The sequence below is a fragment of the Dermacentor silvarum genome, chromosome 10, assembly GCF_013339745.2.
Source record: "Dermacentor silvarum isolate Dsil-2018 chromosome 10, BIME_Dsil_1.4, whole genome shotgun sequence".
In the NCBI taxonomy this organism is placed as follows: domain Eukaryota; kingdom Metazoa; phylum Arthropoda; class Arachnida; order Ixodida; family Ixodidae; genus Dermacentor; species Dermacentor silvarum.
In genome coordinates this window covers 38,255,845-38,270,790 of record NC_051163.1, presented here as the reverse complement: position 1 = coordinate 38,270,790, position 14,946 = coordinate 38,255,845, and the positions used below count along the sequence as shown (strand labels likewise).

General features: G+C 48.0%; 1 protein-coding gene across 1 annotated transcript; it reads left to right on the top strand.

Annotated features, from left to right (window-relative positions):
- The first annotated feature begins 6,432 nt into the window (after positions 1-6,432).
- On the top strand, positions 6,433-10,610 carry LOC125940690 (uncharacterized). The gene is made up of 2 exons (XM_049657121.1): positions 6,433-7,546; positions 10,458-10,610. The coding sequence occupies exons 1-2, from the start codon at positions 6,760-6,762 to the stop codon at positions 10,475-10,477; spliced, it is 807 nt and encodes a 268-aa protein (XP_049513078.1). The 5' UTR covers positions 6,433-6,759; the 3' UTR covers positions 10,478-10,610.
- The last annotated feature ends 4,336 nt before the right edge of the window (positions 10,611-14,946 follow it).

Sequence of the window (14,946 nt, the reverse complement as noted above, 5' to 3'; positions counted from 1 at the left end):
ACATGACGGGCCCCCTATACACAGGGAGTGACCACGACTGCACTTACAACCCCGACTAGCTGATTATTCAGGCAAGCCAGCTTTTGGGATGCGTGATTAAATTTCATTTCTGTATTTGTCAGGGTCATTCTTGTGACCAAGCACCTTCATCAGCACGTACAAGGTGTTTCACGTACCCTGCGTCCCGGATACAGCCTACATGATACTTTAGGTAACAATTGGCTGTATTTCTAAATTTCAACAGCGGAGGTGTTTAAGCCGGCCGTAATGTGTCCCGCCTGCCACTGCGTTGCCTAGCAACCACCTCGCGAAGCGTAGCGTGCTATGATCGTCAGAGGGAAAGAGAAAATGAGAGCGAGAGAGTGCGTGCGTTGTGCCCTATGCTCGGGAGAGAGAAGCAGCCACCTCGCGGAGCATCGCGCGCTATGCTCGGGAGAGAAAGAGAAAATGAGAGACAGAGAGTGAGAAACAAATTGTAGCAGCACCAACGAGGCAACGCCCAGAGGTGCGGCCGACGCCATCCGCGCTTCTCCGTTTCCACGCATTAGCGCCGAACGCTCGCGGTGTCCGTGACTGCAGCAGGCGCCACTGGCGGTGGCTCGGCCGAGTTTCCACCAGCTGCGCGCTACTGCGCATGCGCGGTGACGTCATCCCGGCGCACACACTGTGCTTAGCTTCCACACCACTTCCGTATACGTGTGGGCGGACTGCAAGTGCTTCGCGAGGCGTTCCCCGATGCCACGGACCACGAGCAAATGCTTATGCACTTCGTATAAGTTAGCATCACTTGGCGTTACTTTGTATAACTTAGCATTACTTCGTATAGCCAGGACTAGCTAGCAACCGATAAGCTCCGCTGTGTGTTTAGCCTTGCACCACTATAGTGGAAGCGACCCCACGCTTTTTTTTGCCACTTCTAAATAATGGCTATATCTGCCAATGTGACACAATTTGTAGAGAATACATTAACGTAAGAACATTTCAGACGTACGTCACCATGCACACACCGGTCATCCTTATTCTCTTAGCAAGCATCACACAACGAACGCCTTTAATTGTATTCTTGCTATCAGTTCGTGAACGTCTGATACTTCTCAATTGGCGTTTCACATAATTTCGTGTTTTCCTTTCGCCATAGGTTGTGAACAGTGCAGATCATAAATGGAACGAAACGTATAAGATAGAAGTTTTGGTCTTTAGGTGCATAACTATATATGAACATTTCGTGAGATTACATATTCGAAATATTAAAAAATTGCAACACAGTTGCACGGATCGTCGCCAATATTTTCCTACTTAGTGAAGCGCTATACATTGACTTCATCATGTGCATTAGATGGGCACATGTTCGTTGTTGTGTTGGTTGTTGTATGTACGCACCCTTCATCCTGTCCTCATCATCACCTTTTATGACTCTCCAGTGTTCATTTTCTTTTTTTTCCTTGTGCAGAGTAGTATAGCCAGAGCATACTAACTCAGGCGTACCTCTCTGTCTCTCTTCTAATAAATTCTCTCTATCTTGGATTTGCAAGAATTTTTTAATGGGAACGTTAATCATTCATCCGTGAAGAATGACGCACTAGTGCGCTACAGTTTGGGCTAACATATCTGCAGCATGTCCCGGTGTACATCTCAGTTTCACTGTTAATCGCTTGTCTGATTTGTCATTTAAAAAAAATGGAGGACGCTTAAGCTTCGCTTTTAAGAACGGAACGCGATAGCATTCAAAGATCCCTGACTGTTTCTCACGCTTCCCGACAACTGCAGCTTATGCAACCGTAATTGTTACCAGGAAAGGTTGGCTACGAATGCTATACGCACGAGGCCAAGCTTTCTGATAGAAATGCGGCCTTTAGCGTGGGCCGATCCTGGAAGTTGTGCACAAGCTCGCAAAAAAGCGTGGGCCGATCCTGGAAGTTGAGCACAAGCTCGCAAAAAAATTAATAAAACTCGCACCATTTTCAAATTTCTGTTATTGTTCCGTACGTTTAATATTTCAGTCTGAGAACATTTAACATAAAAGGATTGCGCAGTGCGTGTTTTCTTTTATTGCGATAGCAATTATATGGACACTCAAAAGCAGATTTCTGCCGTCGGCGTCGCCGTCGCCGTCGCCGTGAGGTTCCGTATGACGTCATTTGGAGAAGAAATCGTCGCCGCGCGCCGAACGCTGTATGTGCGAGTGAAAGGGCGCGAGGGGCGCGTCTTTCACGGGGAGTGAACGCACGGCGGAGAACAAACGCGCGTTCTGCGCCGTGCTCGATTAAGGGCTGCAGAAGTAGGCGTCTCTGTTCTCCTTCACAATCACCATGTATGTAGAGCAAACGCGCCTTCTTCCGACGAGCGAGAGGCCGTGGGGGAGGGGGAGGGAAGGGAGGCGACGTTTAGCTGCGGCACGCAGTGCCTATTTATATCAGAGGCTCCGGCAACAATCACCAACGCCGCACGCATTTTGAGCGAACGCGGGCAAAACGCCGATGGCGTCGACAACAGTTCTGCGTGTTGCCGATGCTGCTGCATGTCCAAGTTTATACAGCTGATAAAGCTAATATCATTACTCCGTATAGCTCTCTACAAGTTTGCTATCGCAATTGATGCTTCGCCTTTCAGGTGAAACTGCGACAACTTTTTTTAATGACATTTGTTTGTTGGTTGCCCTCACAACACACGACATCGACGACACAGACGCTCTTCTTGCGGCCAGTTTCGGTTTGAAGAAGCCAGCCAAGGGGAACTAATTGTTCGCGTAGCTCCCACATGAACTCCGCTATTCAAAATTTGATCGTTGGGATAGGTAGTGTCGAGGACGGGCCCCAACGTACCCATTCGCTGTAGCCACCTATTGTTGATAATTAGAAAGATAATTAGCGTAACTTCGCTAATTACGCACTTAAGTGCCGAAATTGCTCTGTATCTAGAGGCCGCCAATCCGTACACTCGAATGGCAAAGATAAAGTGACCAAGATATATATTTTTCTTATTTTAAAAAGTTGGTGCAGCTAAAAAAAAACACACCCTGTACACGGAGTACAAATTCCGCATGATTGTTTCATCCGGCGACCTTTAAGATCCTGTAATCTCTAAGCTCATAACGTACTTTTGGTCGGCATCTTTCTGGCATCTGTACTCTTCGCATTACTGTTAAACAGAAACATTTATCGTCGCATTAAATGCAGACGTAATATTGAGCGCGCTTAACGAGTCATTTTCCGTTTACGCACCAGTCACCGTTCCGTAGTGTCGTATCGTCGCAGCTTCAAAGAGAAAAAAAAAATCCTGGACTGAATTTGCTAAAGTTTTTGTGCATAAGGGCTCTTTAACATTGTCTAATTCTCTTCTTTCATATGATTTTGATGCTACAATAGGGTGCATGTACTGCAGTGTAAGTAGATTTTTCTAAATGTGCAGTACATGTGCAACCAAATTACCAGGTTAAGCGAAATACAAATTGCAAGCCCTCCTGTGATTGTTTCGTGATGGCTTGCTTTCACTTAAAAAAAAAAAAAAAACTGGAGTCGTCTGCTTTTCGCCCGCTCTACTCCATTTTATCAAAAAAAAAGAAATTTCGAAGAAGCACCTGTCGTTGTAACCCGAGTTATGTTCCAAAGCGCTTTTTGTTGAAACGAAGGCGTACGGCGTTGCAGCAGTTCGCCGGAACTGCACTTAGGTGTCCAAGCAAGGGTGAAAACGCACCGTCAAAAACACTGTTTAACATTCATGAGCCATTAGTTGTACTCACATGAGTACGAGCTCGGCTGGAAACCAACCCTTTTTCTCCTCAGTTTTCTGGTTTCTTCCCCGCGTTCCCTATGGGTTTCCTTAACGGCACGTGTCTGACCCGATGTCACCCGAGTGTTCATGTTCTTTGCGTTCCAGGCTTCGTCAATAGTTAATGCAGCATTAGGGGCAGCGATGCTTGCGTATAATTACCTCCTACAGTGGCGGTGAACTCTCGTGTGACGTACGGCCGTCCAGTTTCAGCTGATTTTCCATTTATTTTCGGTTATATATGCTCCTCTTTCCGGCTTCTAAGCACTTTCGTAGTTTTCCTCCTGGCTAACCAACTAGCTTATAACCAGATCTCTGCGAAGACAAGCTTATGTCCCCTTCCTGGCGCATGCATTATCGATTCGTTCAGAAAATCTGCTTCCGATTTGGAAATAGCCGCCGACAAAACGAAATAGCAAGCCAAAGAAGTCTGGTCCCTTGTAAACCCGACGATATGAAATATGGCCATGTATATCCGCTCTTTACTTATGTGTAACTTTTGAGGCGTCATCACATATGTGAGACAGACATGTTTCTAGGACTAGTTGGTGCTTAGTTAGTAACAATATTTAGTGCAAAGACAGAACCACAATTAAAAGACACAGAACGCGCCAGTGACGTGTTTCGTGTGTCTCCTTGGTTGTGGCTGTGCCCTTGAGCTCCATCCTGTCATTATATTCGAATATTAATTAAAAAAGCTTGAGGGGCGGTAAGCCATGCCTTTCTGTTTCTGCTTCGGGCAGTTTTTTCTTTAGTAATAGGTGCTCTATTAAGCAATATTTGAAATAATTAGGCGGAAGCCATCTTAATGAAAGCGCGCGTGGGACGCGCGCTTTCACTCGCACATATAGCATAAGGTGCACGGCGACGATTTTATCGCCCTTGGACTTTATACGGAACCTCACGGCGACAGCGACGCCAACGATAGAAATAAGCTTGGATTTTCCATATAATTACTATCGCAATAACAGAAGTTTCTACGTTTCTATGAAGTAATAAACCATAGAAAGCAACTGCTGTCATTTGCTGCCTTTCATTTCCACCTTGCCGAATATTGCAAGAACAACATTGCTTCGGTAAATGTTTGTCTACGCACGTGGAAGGTTAGAAGAAAATATAAGAAGTGAGAACATTAGTGCCTCAGCAGTTGTCTTCTCCCTTGCACAAATGTAATACTTAACAACCGCGGCAAAGTTCATGCATTAAGTATGTACGTCAGGATGAGCAGGATGTAAAAATAGACGAAGGGGAGAATGACGGCTCGATTGCCCCTCACCCACTCCGGTGGCGTAGTGGTGATGACGTGTCGCTGCTAAGTACGAGGTCAGAGGTTCGTATCCCGCCCGGAGTGGCCGCATTTTGATTCGGCGAAACAAAAAACAAAACAAAAACGCTCGTATACTTACCTTTAGGTGCACGCTATGAACCTCACGTGGTCCGGAATAGATTTGACACCCCCACTATTTCGTACCTCGTAATCAGCTCGTGGATAAAGCTGAAGAATTTCTGTTTAAACTTTTTGACTATAGTTACACGTCATCACTCATTCTTTTTCTCCCCTTCTCATCCCTTGTTCCTCCATGCTCTCCGAGAATACACTCTGAATCTGCACGACAACCAAACCAGTAAGTAATGTATCTGTAGTATCTCGCATCTACAATTATTGGATGAACCGTGGCACACCTCTGCGCATATTAAGCCACACATCCTCTGTCGTTTAAAACATCGGAAATTGTTCCCCTCTTTCATGCAGGAGATGTGCCTTCTGTACGACCCTAGTTCAAGCGTGCCTCTCCTGCACAGTGCTTTCTGTTTGTTCTACGACGCGCTGTACAGCTGGCGGCATAAGGTACACAGACACTCATCATAAGGCCTGTGCAGCACGCGCAACACCGCAGTGGCGCACTGACGGGGCGGGGGGAGTGGTTGTAACCCCCCCCCCCCCCCCTGAGGCCCCCTTGACCCCTTTTCTTTCCTTGCGCATTTGAGTACTGCAACTACGATGCAAGACGCGCAATAATCTGCACACTCGCAAAAAACGCATTTTTTTGTTAATTTTCCGTGAATAAATCGAAATTAGTGCTGTTTAGATGATATTGGCAAACTGTCAACCCCCCCCCCCCCCCCCCCTGGCAAAGATCCTGGGTGCGCTACTGCAACACTGTTTAGGTTTACAGGGGCACTAAAGAATAATGTGATACTGCGTTAGTAAATACTTCAACTTTATTTCATATGGTATATACTGTATATATGTATGTATATATATATATATATATATATATATATGTCTTATACGCTTTCAGTGTGAGAGGTCACTTGGTGAGCAGGACAATTGGCAATAAGAAATGACATGTGGTGACGCTATCCGCAAGTTCCCGCACCAGTTCCACATGACGTCAGGAATTTTTACGACTACTCGCAGCTAGTAACGACTGCTCTTTCAGGAAAGTAGCAATGCACTCAATTTCTAAGGAGTCAAAGGTTCAACGTGGCAGGTATCGAGAACTACTTGTCGTGCCCTTAGCTAAGGGGTCAAAATACGAGACGATGAAGCGAAATTTTGACCTCAAAATTACGTTACAGCGCTGACATTACGGCGCGGAATTGCAAAAAGGTAAATTTGGCCTTCACATACGCCCTTAACATGCGCACCTTATTGTTGTGTTATCGTGTTTGTGCATCGTGGTGCTGACGCAGACGCACTTCGCTATCCGCGGTGACCCGGACTCGGACTGTTGGGCTTTGTGACGTCAATGCTTGGTGTGATAGTGGCTCGAGCATGTATATAAGCAACCGCCCCTTGTTTCTTCCGGGGTTGTTAGATCGTTAGTTGTGTGACCGAATAAACATGTGTTGCACTTAGCACCGTGTGCTGCCTGCCGGCTTCGCCCCTGCGTAGGCGAAGATATAATAGTGGCGACGAGGATGGGATCCGTGTGAATCCGCACGGCCGACAGACGCCAGGCACTTTTGGGAGCGGAAGACTTCAACATGGCAGCGGCTGGCAAGTTCGAACCCTTCCTCGAGGACGGAGACGAGGATTTTGAATCATACATCGAGCGGTTCGAGCACTTCCTTCGGGCGACCCAGGTGAGCGACGACCTCAAAGTTTCGGTGTTGATTACCGCTATTGGGAAGAAAACCTATCGCACGCTTAAAAATCTACTAGCTCCCACGAAGCCCGAGGAGAAAGAATATGCGCAACTAATTCAAGCCCTCAAGAAGCATTATGCTCCGGAACCCATGGTCATAGCGGAACGTTTCCGATTCAACCGCCGGATTCAGCAGGACACAGAACCGGTGGCGGGCTTTGCGTTGGAATTGAAGAGTCTGGCTGCCTCCTGCAATTTCGGGGCATTTTTGGATGAAGCTTTGCGGGACCGTTTCGTTGCCGGGCTGAAAGACGAGATAACGCAAGCAGAGCTTCTGAAGAGGGCCACACTGACGTTTGCAGAGGCGTGCGAACTAGCTCGAAGTATTGAACTAGCCCGTTCCGAGACGAAGAAATTCCAGCCGGAGGGGCAAGAACTGGGTGTCCACGCCGTACAACGACAAACTCCGAGTTCAAGGTCGGGACAGCCGCGGGGAGACTACATGGAAACCAGAGCAGCGAAAGAAACAACCGGTTGGGCTTGTTACCGCTGCGGAGCCACCTCCCACACCGACGAAAGGTGCCCGTTCAGGAAATACCGCTGCCGCGCCTGCAAACGAGTGGGCCACTTGGCAAGAGTGTGCCGGTCGTCCGGCAGCACAGCGCACTATGCGGAGGACAGTAGTGGTGAGGACAATCTTTTGCTGCAGAATGTATTTTCGTGTAACGAGAGTGTCCGAAACTATACTGTAAACGTACGGGTCGGGGGTCGTAATGTGCCGATGCAGATAGATACGGGCGCGTCTGTTTCTATCGTCCCCGAGACTCTCTATCAGCGACACTGGGCCGGGCGACCGTTGTTGCCGTGTAGCATAAAGCTAAAAGCCTATGGGGGAACGCCGTTAGCGGTTCTGGGCAAGCTGATGATGCCGGTAGAGCACAACAACCAGACAGCGACACTGCCTCTGATCGTTGTCCGTACGTTGCAAAAGAGTGAGACTGCGTTGCTAGGGCGAGACTGGTTGGAATCTCTTAAATTGGATTGGTTGAGTGTGGGTAGGGTGGCGATCGATCGAGTAGCTAGCTTGCTTGAAAGGTTCTCGGAAGTGTTTGAACCAGAGCTCGGACAGATAACGGATTGTCAAGTAAGCTTGTTGCTGAAGGATGGCACAACACCGGTCTTTTGTAAACCTCGACCGGTGCCCTTCGCACTCCGAGATCCCGTTTCCCAACAATTGAGGGCCTGGCAGAACGCAGGGGTGATTGTTCCCGTCCTAAAAAGCGACTGGGCCACGCCGCTGGTGGTGGTTCCAAAAGGAGACAAAACGGTCAGGATTTGCGGAGACTACAGAATGACGGTGAATCCCTGCTTGCGCACCGATCATTATCCGCTGCCAGTCATGGAAGATTTGTTTGTAGCCTTGCATGGGTGCAAATATTTCACTGTGCTGGACCTTTCAACCGCGTATCAGCAGCTGCAGTTGCACCCTGACTCGCAGTCTTTGCTCACGATAAATACGCACATGGGGCTGTTTAAGTTTACGCGCCTACCGTATGGGATAACCAGTGCACCCTCGATATTTCAGGCAGTCATGGACGATGTTCTAGGAGGCCTAGATAGAGTCGCCTGCTACCTGGATGATGTGTTGATTGCCGGGGAAAGTTTTGAGGAGAGTTGGAAAAAGGTGGAAAGCGTGCTGACAAGGTTCAAGGAACGAGGCATTAAACTGCGCAAAGAAAAGTGCAAGTTTTTCCAAACATCGGTGGCGTATCTGGGTCACGTGCTGGACGCAAATGGCATTCGGCCATCCGATGATAAGGTGCGCGCTATCAAAGACGCGCCGACACCCAAGAACAAACAGGAGCTTCGAGCATATTTGGGCATGCTCAATTTTTATGCCAAATTCATTCCGAACATGTCAGCAGAGCTGAAACCATTGTACGAGTTGTTGGGCGAAAATGTTAAGTGGAAATGGACGGACAGGGTGGCGCATACCTTTAAGAGATCTAAGGATTGGCTTATGCATCCCAGAGTACTAACATACTACAATCCGGATCAGGAACTGGGTATGGTATGCGACGCCTCGGCATATGGACTAGGGGCGATCTTATTCCATAAAATCGCGGGGGTCGAAAGACCGATAGCGTTCGCATCGAGGACACTAAGTCAGGCAGAGCAGGGCTACGCCCACCTGGAGAAAGAGGCTCTTGCAGTGATTTTCGGTCTAAAGAAGTTCCACAAATTTTTGTTTGGTCGAAAATTTTCCGTTTATTCAGATCACCAACCCCTGGTTGGAATTTTCGGGCATGGCAAGCCAATCCCTACAATGGCAGCAGCACGGATACAGCGGTGGGCCTTAATCCTTGCAGCGTATGACTACCGATGGGTCTACCGAAAGGCAAGCGAAATCCAAAATGCCGATGCCCTTTCACGGCTACCGCTCCGAGACAAAGCAGAGGAGTCAGAGGGTGTTTATTTCTTAGGGAAATCAGATCGGAAACGCGTAAAGATCTATTGCTGTCCAAAGTGTTGTTTTTTACGCAGAACGGGTGGCCTGCGCATGTGTCGGACGACGATCTTTCACCATACTTCGTTCGCCGTAACGAACTGTCGGTAGACCAAGAGTGCGTAACATGGGGCAATCGCGTGGTTATACCCACTTCGTTGCGACACAAGGTTCTAGAAATGCTGCACGAAGGTCATCCAGGGATGACTCGAATGAAAATGCTGTCAAGGAGTCATGTCTGGTGGCCTCGCTTAACGCTAGACATAGAGCAAGCGGTGAAAGAGTGCATCACTTGTCAGTTGTCACAGAATGCGGCAGCTAGAGTACCACTAATGTCATGGGGCTGGCCAACGCGTAGATGGCAGCGAGTTCATCTAGATTTTGCGCAAAGGGACCAGCATTTCTTTTTGGTCTTAATGGACGCTCATTCGAAGTGGGTTGAGGTGTTTGTCATGACAGCAACAACAAGCGAAAAGACGGTAGAGAAATTGCGAGGTGTTTTTGCGGCCTACGGACTACCCGAGGAGATCGTGACCGACAACGGGCCCCAATTCACATCGCAGCACTTCGGAACATTCCTGAGCAGGAATGGAATTCGTCATTCCAAATCTCCTCCCTATCACCCAGCTTCGAATGGTAGCGCCGAACGGTGCGTTCAGACCGTCAAGAAGGACTTGTTTAAACAGATACTAGACGAAGAAAGAAAAGGAGACAAGAAGTCCATACAACATCGCATAGACCAATTTCTCTTCAGTTATCGCAACACCCCGTCCAGCACCACTGGTGAGACCCCGGCCCAGATCTTCTTGTCGTGGCAGCCAAGAACCAGGCTGAGTCTGCTGCACCCTGAAATGGAACAACGCATGCGCGAAAGGGGAGAGCAGGCGAAGCTCCACGCAGACCAGAAACGAGGGCCATGGAGAGACTTTAGGGAAGGCGATCAGGTTTTGGTAAAAGGACTCCGCCCGGACGACGACAAATGGCTGTTGGGTACAATTGCTCAGCGGTGCAGCGCATGCACGTACATTGTTCGCGTCGGAGACGAGGACCGATACGTTCACGCTGATAACCTGCGACTGCGTACATTTCAGGAGAACCGGAGCTGGCTTAAGGCGGCGGGAACAGTACTGGACGGGCCGAGAGTGGAAAACAAGGGTCCGCTCTCTAGGGACACTAGAGAGCCCACCTCGACCAGCACGCCTACTCGGCTCAACGATCAGGACCCACCAGCATCGAACTTGACGTCACCAGCAGTTGAATCGGCAGGGCCTTCTACCGAGCCTTCTCCGGGCCTTCTACACGACAGCGGTCCGACGTTCGACAGTGGTCCCCATAACGGCGACCCCTCGGGACAATCAACACCGCAGCTTCGACGTTCTACCCGGTTGAGGCGACCGCCAGACCGGTACGTGCCGTGAGACGAAAACCTCGTGAGGGGAGAGGAGTGTTGTGTTATCGTGTTTGTGCATCGTGGTGCTGACGCAGACGCACTTCGCTATCCGCGGTGACCCGGACTCGGACTGTTGGGCTTTGTGACGTCAATGCTTGGTGTGATAGTGGCTCGAGCATGTATATAAGCAACCGCCCCTTGTTTCTTCCGGGGTTGTTAGATCGTTAGTTGTGTGACCGAATAAACATGTGTTGCACTTAGCACCGTGTGCTGCCTGCCGGCTTCGCCCCTGCGTAGGCGAAGATATAATACTTATCGAGCCAAATGAATGAAACTACAGTTCTGAAAAAAAAAAAACATACTTTGCCAGTCTAGCCCAACACCGCTTATAGAGTACTTAAAATTGTCCTTTTAAAACTGCCTTACTGGAAAGGCCAGAGGAAAGAAGCGCTCGTTCTTAATGTTTTGAAACTTTGAAGTGCCGAATAAATAACTAGCGATAATGTAACCAACGAGAAAATATTCAAGATAATCTTTCCGACGACTGCAATACATCACTTGACACTTGCGCTAACACAAATACACCTGCATATAATAAATTAGATTATCACAATTTCAATATTATGGAAATGAGTAAATTCCTCACTTCGCCCAAGACCATTCCCACCAGTGATCCCATCTTCGTATCTTGAATACGTACAGTGCTAAGCGATTGCAACGCGATACTGAGACACCATGGGGGCCGGAGCTTGTTGCACCACCGGTGATCGCTGGGTGATCGCTGAGGGGGCCTAATGAAGTTACGATGCATAAAAAAAATTCTCGCTTTTATGTGACACAAAAATGCATCATCCAAGTGTCACCAGCGCTTACCGGTGGCGCAAGGAAGTGTTGTCCGAGTATCGCGTTTCAATCGCTCAGCACTGTACATTAGAAGATGCAAAGGCGCTGAGCAGGCATAGCATATACAGAACAGTGCACTCCTAGGGCATTACGAAATATTACGAAGAAATGAGGTTTTTGTGGTACAAAATGCAAGGGCAGTGCTTGCATCATGTTGATGAAAAAAAGTTTAATCGCATACAAATGTTCGGGACGCATGAATAGTCATTATGTTCAGACATGAGTTCACGCGTAAAATTCACTAAATTATCTATTTTTAATTATTCATTTGTGATGAATTGGTTTGTGCTTGATAAGGACATGTTAGACATTCCCAATTAATATAAGCGGTTATCATAGACAGGCAGCGACGTGCGTTTAAATACTTTTGCCACCTCTGGTTCTCTAACTGCGCACGTATTTACGTGCACGGAAGCGCTATTATATTCGCCCTCATCAGGCCCCAACAGGAAAACGAACCCGCAACCTGATTTCAGGTTTGGGAGCAGGAGAAAAGAGGGTGAGAAATAAAGGATAGCCAGGGAGGTTAAACAGAGAAAAGTTACAGTGGAGTTTCACTTCATCAACTCCAGGAACATGCGCAGCGATCACCGCGGCATCGAAGCACAAACGGAAAGGGTGTGCATACGGTCGCAGACGCTACATTGATCTCGACTTTGCGACACATGGGAGGGGGGGGGGGGGGGGTTATTCTGTAAGAGTCTAGAGTCTACCTAGTGCACTGCCCGTTTCGGCTGTCGCTGATTGGCTGCGGCTGCACGAATGAGAATGGGGCTCGCTGGGGGCGCACCTCTCTCCTCCTCACTTGTGCAGCTGCAGCCAATCAGCAGCTGCCGAAGTGGACAGTCCACTAGATGGACTCCCACAGAATAACCCCTGGTGTGCCAAAGGAAAAACGCACATTGCTACGCGCGCAAAGAAGACAGGCCGCGAACATGCACAGTGAGCAACGCGGCGTCGAAGCGCAAACGGAAAGGGCTCGAACGCGGCGATTGTCTTCTCCACCCCCAGGCGCCTTCATCCTCCGGCGCTTGCTTCCTTCGCGGCGACAAACATTGCCGATTTCATGGACGGGGCATCTAGACTTGCGCGCGCATAAAATTCTGGCCCGCTACCCTGCCCTGGGGAAAAAGGGAAATGGGATTTAAACAGATAGGAAGAAATAAAAGCGAGTACATCAACGTGAATCGGCCCACAAAATTATAAGTGGCACTCGTCATTATCGCAGTCTACCTCGAAGGGCTGTAGACCACAGTGAGCAAATAGACGGCAGGAGAAAATATCCGCTCAGCAATACTGCAACTCGGACGTGTAAAAGCAGTGCTCTTTCTCTAGCGCTACAGGGTATTCTGTAGTTTTTGCATAAAGCGAAAGCCATCAAAAGTAGGTGAAGTCCGGCGTGCTCCGCCGCCATAGTAAAGAGGCTGTGGGGCGCCAACAACTGCCGCTTGCTTTCTTTTGAACTTAGAGTACAGTCGAGCACCCGCCACGGTGGCGTAGTGGCTTTTGCTTTGCGCGGCTAAGCCCGAGCGCGCTGGACCGAATCCCGGCCGCGGCGGACGCATTTCGACGGGGGCGAAATGCAAAAATGCCCGTGTGTCGTGCATTGGGTGCACGTTAAAGAACCGCAGGATCCTGAGTCACCCACTACGACGTGCCTCATTATGAAATCGTAGTATCGGAACATTAAGACCTCATAATTTAAGTAAGTTAACACAGTCGGGCCATATGTTTTTGACGACAGCCGATGAACTTGAGGAACATTGCGCTAAATGGGAGGCGATAATTTTTTAGGAAGGCTTGGGAGCGGAATAAGTAATAACAGAGGAGTTTACGAATGTATATATATATATATATATATATATATATATATATATATATATATATATATATATTGCAGACTCAGCATTGCTGCGCTGCACGTGTACTGGGGAAAGTCAATTGTTTCGGCAAAAAAATGCAACGACGTGGCACTTATACCCGAACCCTGCGCACTTTGAATGTTTATTTTTTTCTTTATCAAATCTGGAGGAAAAAAAGACAAGTCAGCTACATCCTGTTCAATCGACCTCTGTCGCCCTACATTTGACTACATTTGAGGGCAGTAAAGGCGCGGCGCGTTAACCAGTGATCACGTGGTATTTTGAGAGAGAGAGGAAAGTCAGGGAGGTTAACCAGTACCCATTCTCCGGTTTGCTACCCCACACTGGGGGGGGGGGGATATAGGGACTGGAAAGAGTACTAAGAGAGAAAGAGCGAAAAAAAGAAAGAAAAAAAAAACTACACAAGAATAGATAACAGAAAAGGCGTTCCGATCGCAGACGTTCACACAGGCCAGTCGATTTCAGGAAGCGCGCTTGCACCACATCGTCGCGTCGATGTTGCAGAATTCTTTCTTCCGATAAAGGCTAGTAATCCAATTGTTTCAGCACAACGGAAAGCAATTGTCTCTGCCCACTGTATTGTGGGCTGTGACAAAGAAATTTCGCACACTTTAAAGAAAGGCTGGAAAAAATTAAACAGGGCACGGATGAAATAATCGGATGTTTCTGAACAAGTGCACAACTTTTCTATTGAGTATTCTTCGCTAGAGTTACTGTTTAAAAGGTAATTCAGCATTCTTTGGTAATTACCCCGCTTCCATAGCGGTTTGGAAAAAATATCATGACGCGCTCCATACTGCTCAGAACAATGCTGTACCAATTAAACACACGAAGCGCCTATTTTTGCTTCCTTCATGATTATCATCATCATTAGCCTATATTTATGTCCACTGCAGGACGAAGGCCTCTCCCTGTGATCTCCAATTACCCCTGTCTTGCGCTATCTGATTCCAACTTGCGCCTGCAAATTTCCTAACTTCATAAACCCACCTCGATTTCTGCCGTCCTTGACTGCGCTTCCCTTGTCTTGGTATCTATTCTGTAACTATAAAGGTCCTACGCATTACATGGCCTGCCCAGCTCCATTTTTCCCTCTTAATGTCAATTAGAATATCGGCTATCCCCGTTTGCTCTCTGATCCACACCGCTCTCTTCCGGTCTCTTAACGTTAGGCATAACATTTTTCATTCCATCGCTCTTTGCGCGGTCCTTAACTTGTTTATGAGCTTGTTTGTTAACCTACAAGTTTCTGCCCCATATGTTAGCACCTGTAGAATGCAATGATTTTACCCTTCTCTTTTTAACGAGAGTGGTAAGCTCCCAGTAATGACTTGGTAATGCCTGTAATAATGCCTGGTAATGCCTGGTAATAGTGGCGCTATCACGCGCTTGTTTTTGTATTTC

Excerpts from the sequence above, each read along its gene's own strand:
- LOC125940690 (XM_049657121.1), top strand. The coding sequence starts at position 6,760 with ATGGCAGCGGCTGGCAAGTTCGAACCCTTCCTCGAGGACGGAGACGAG. Across the intron at positions 7,547-10,457 it reads CTATGCGGAGGACAGTAGTG|GAGAACCGGAGCTGGCTTAA; the intron begins GTGAGGACAATC and ends CGTACATTTCAG.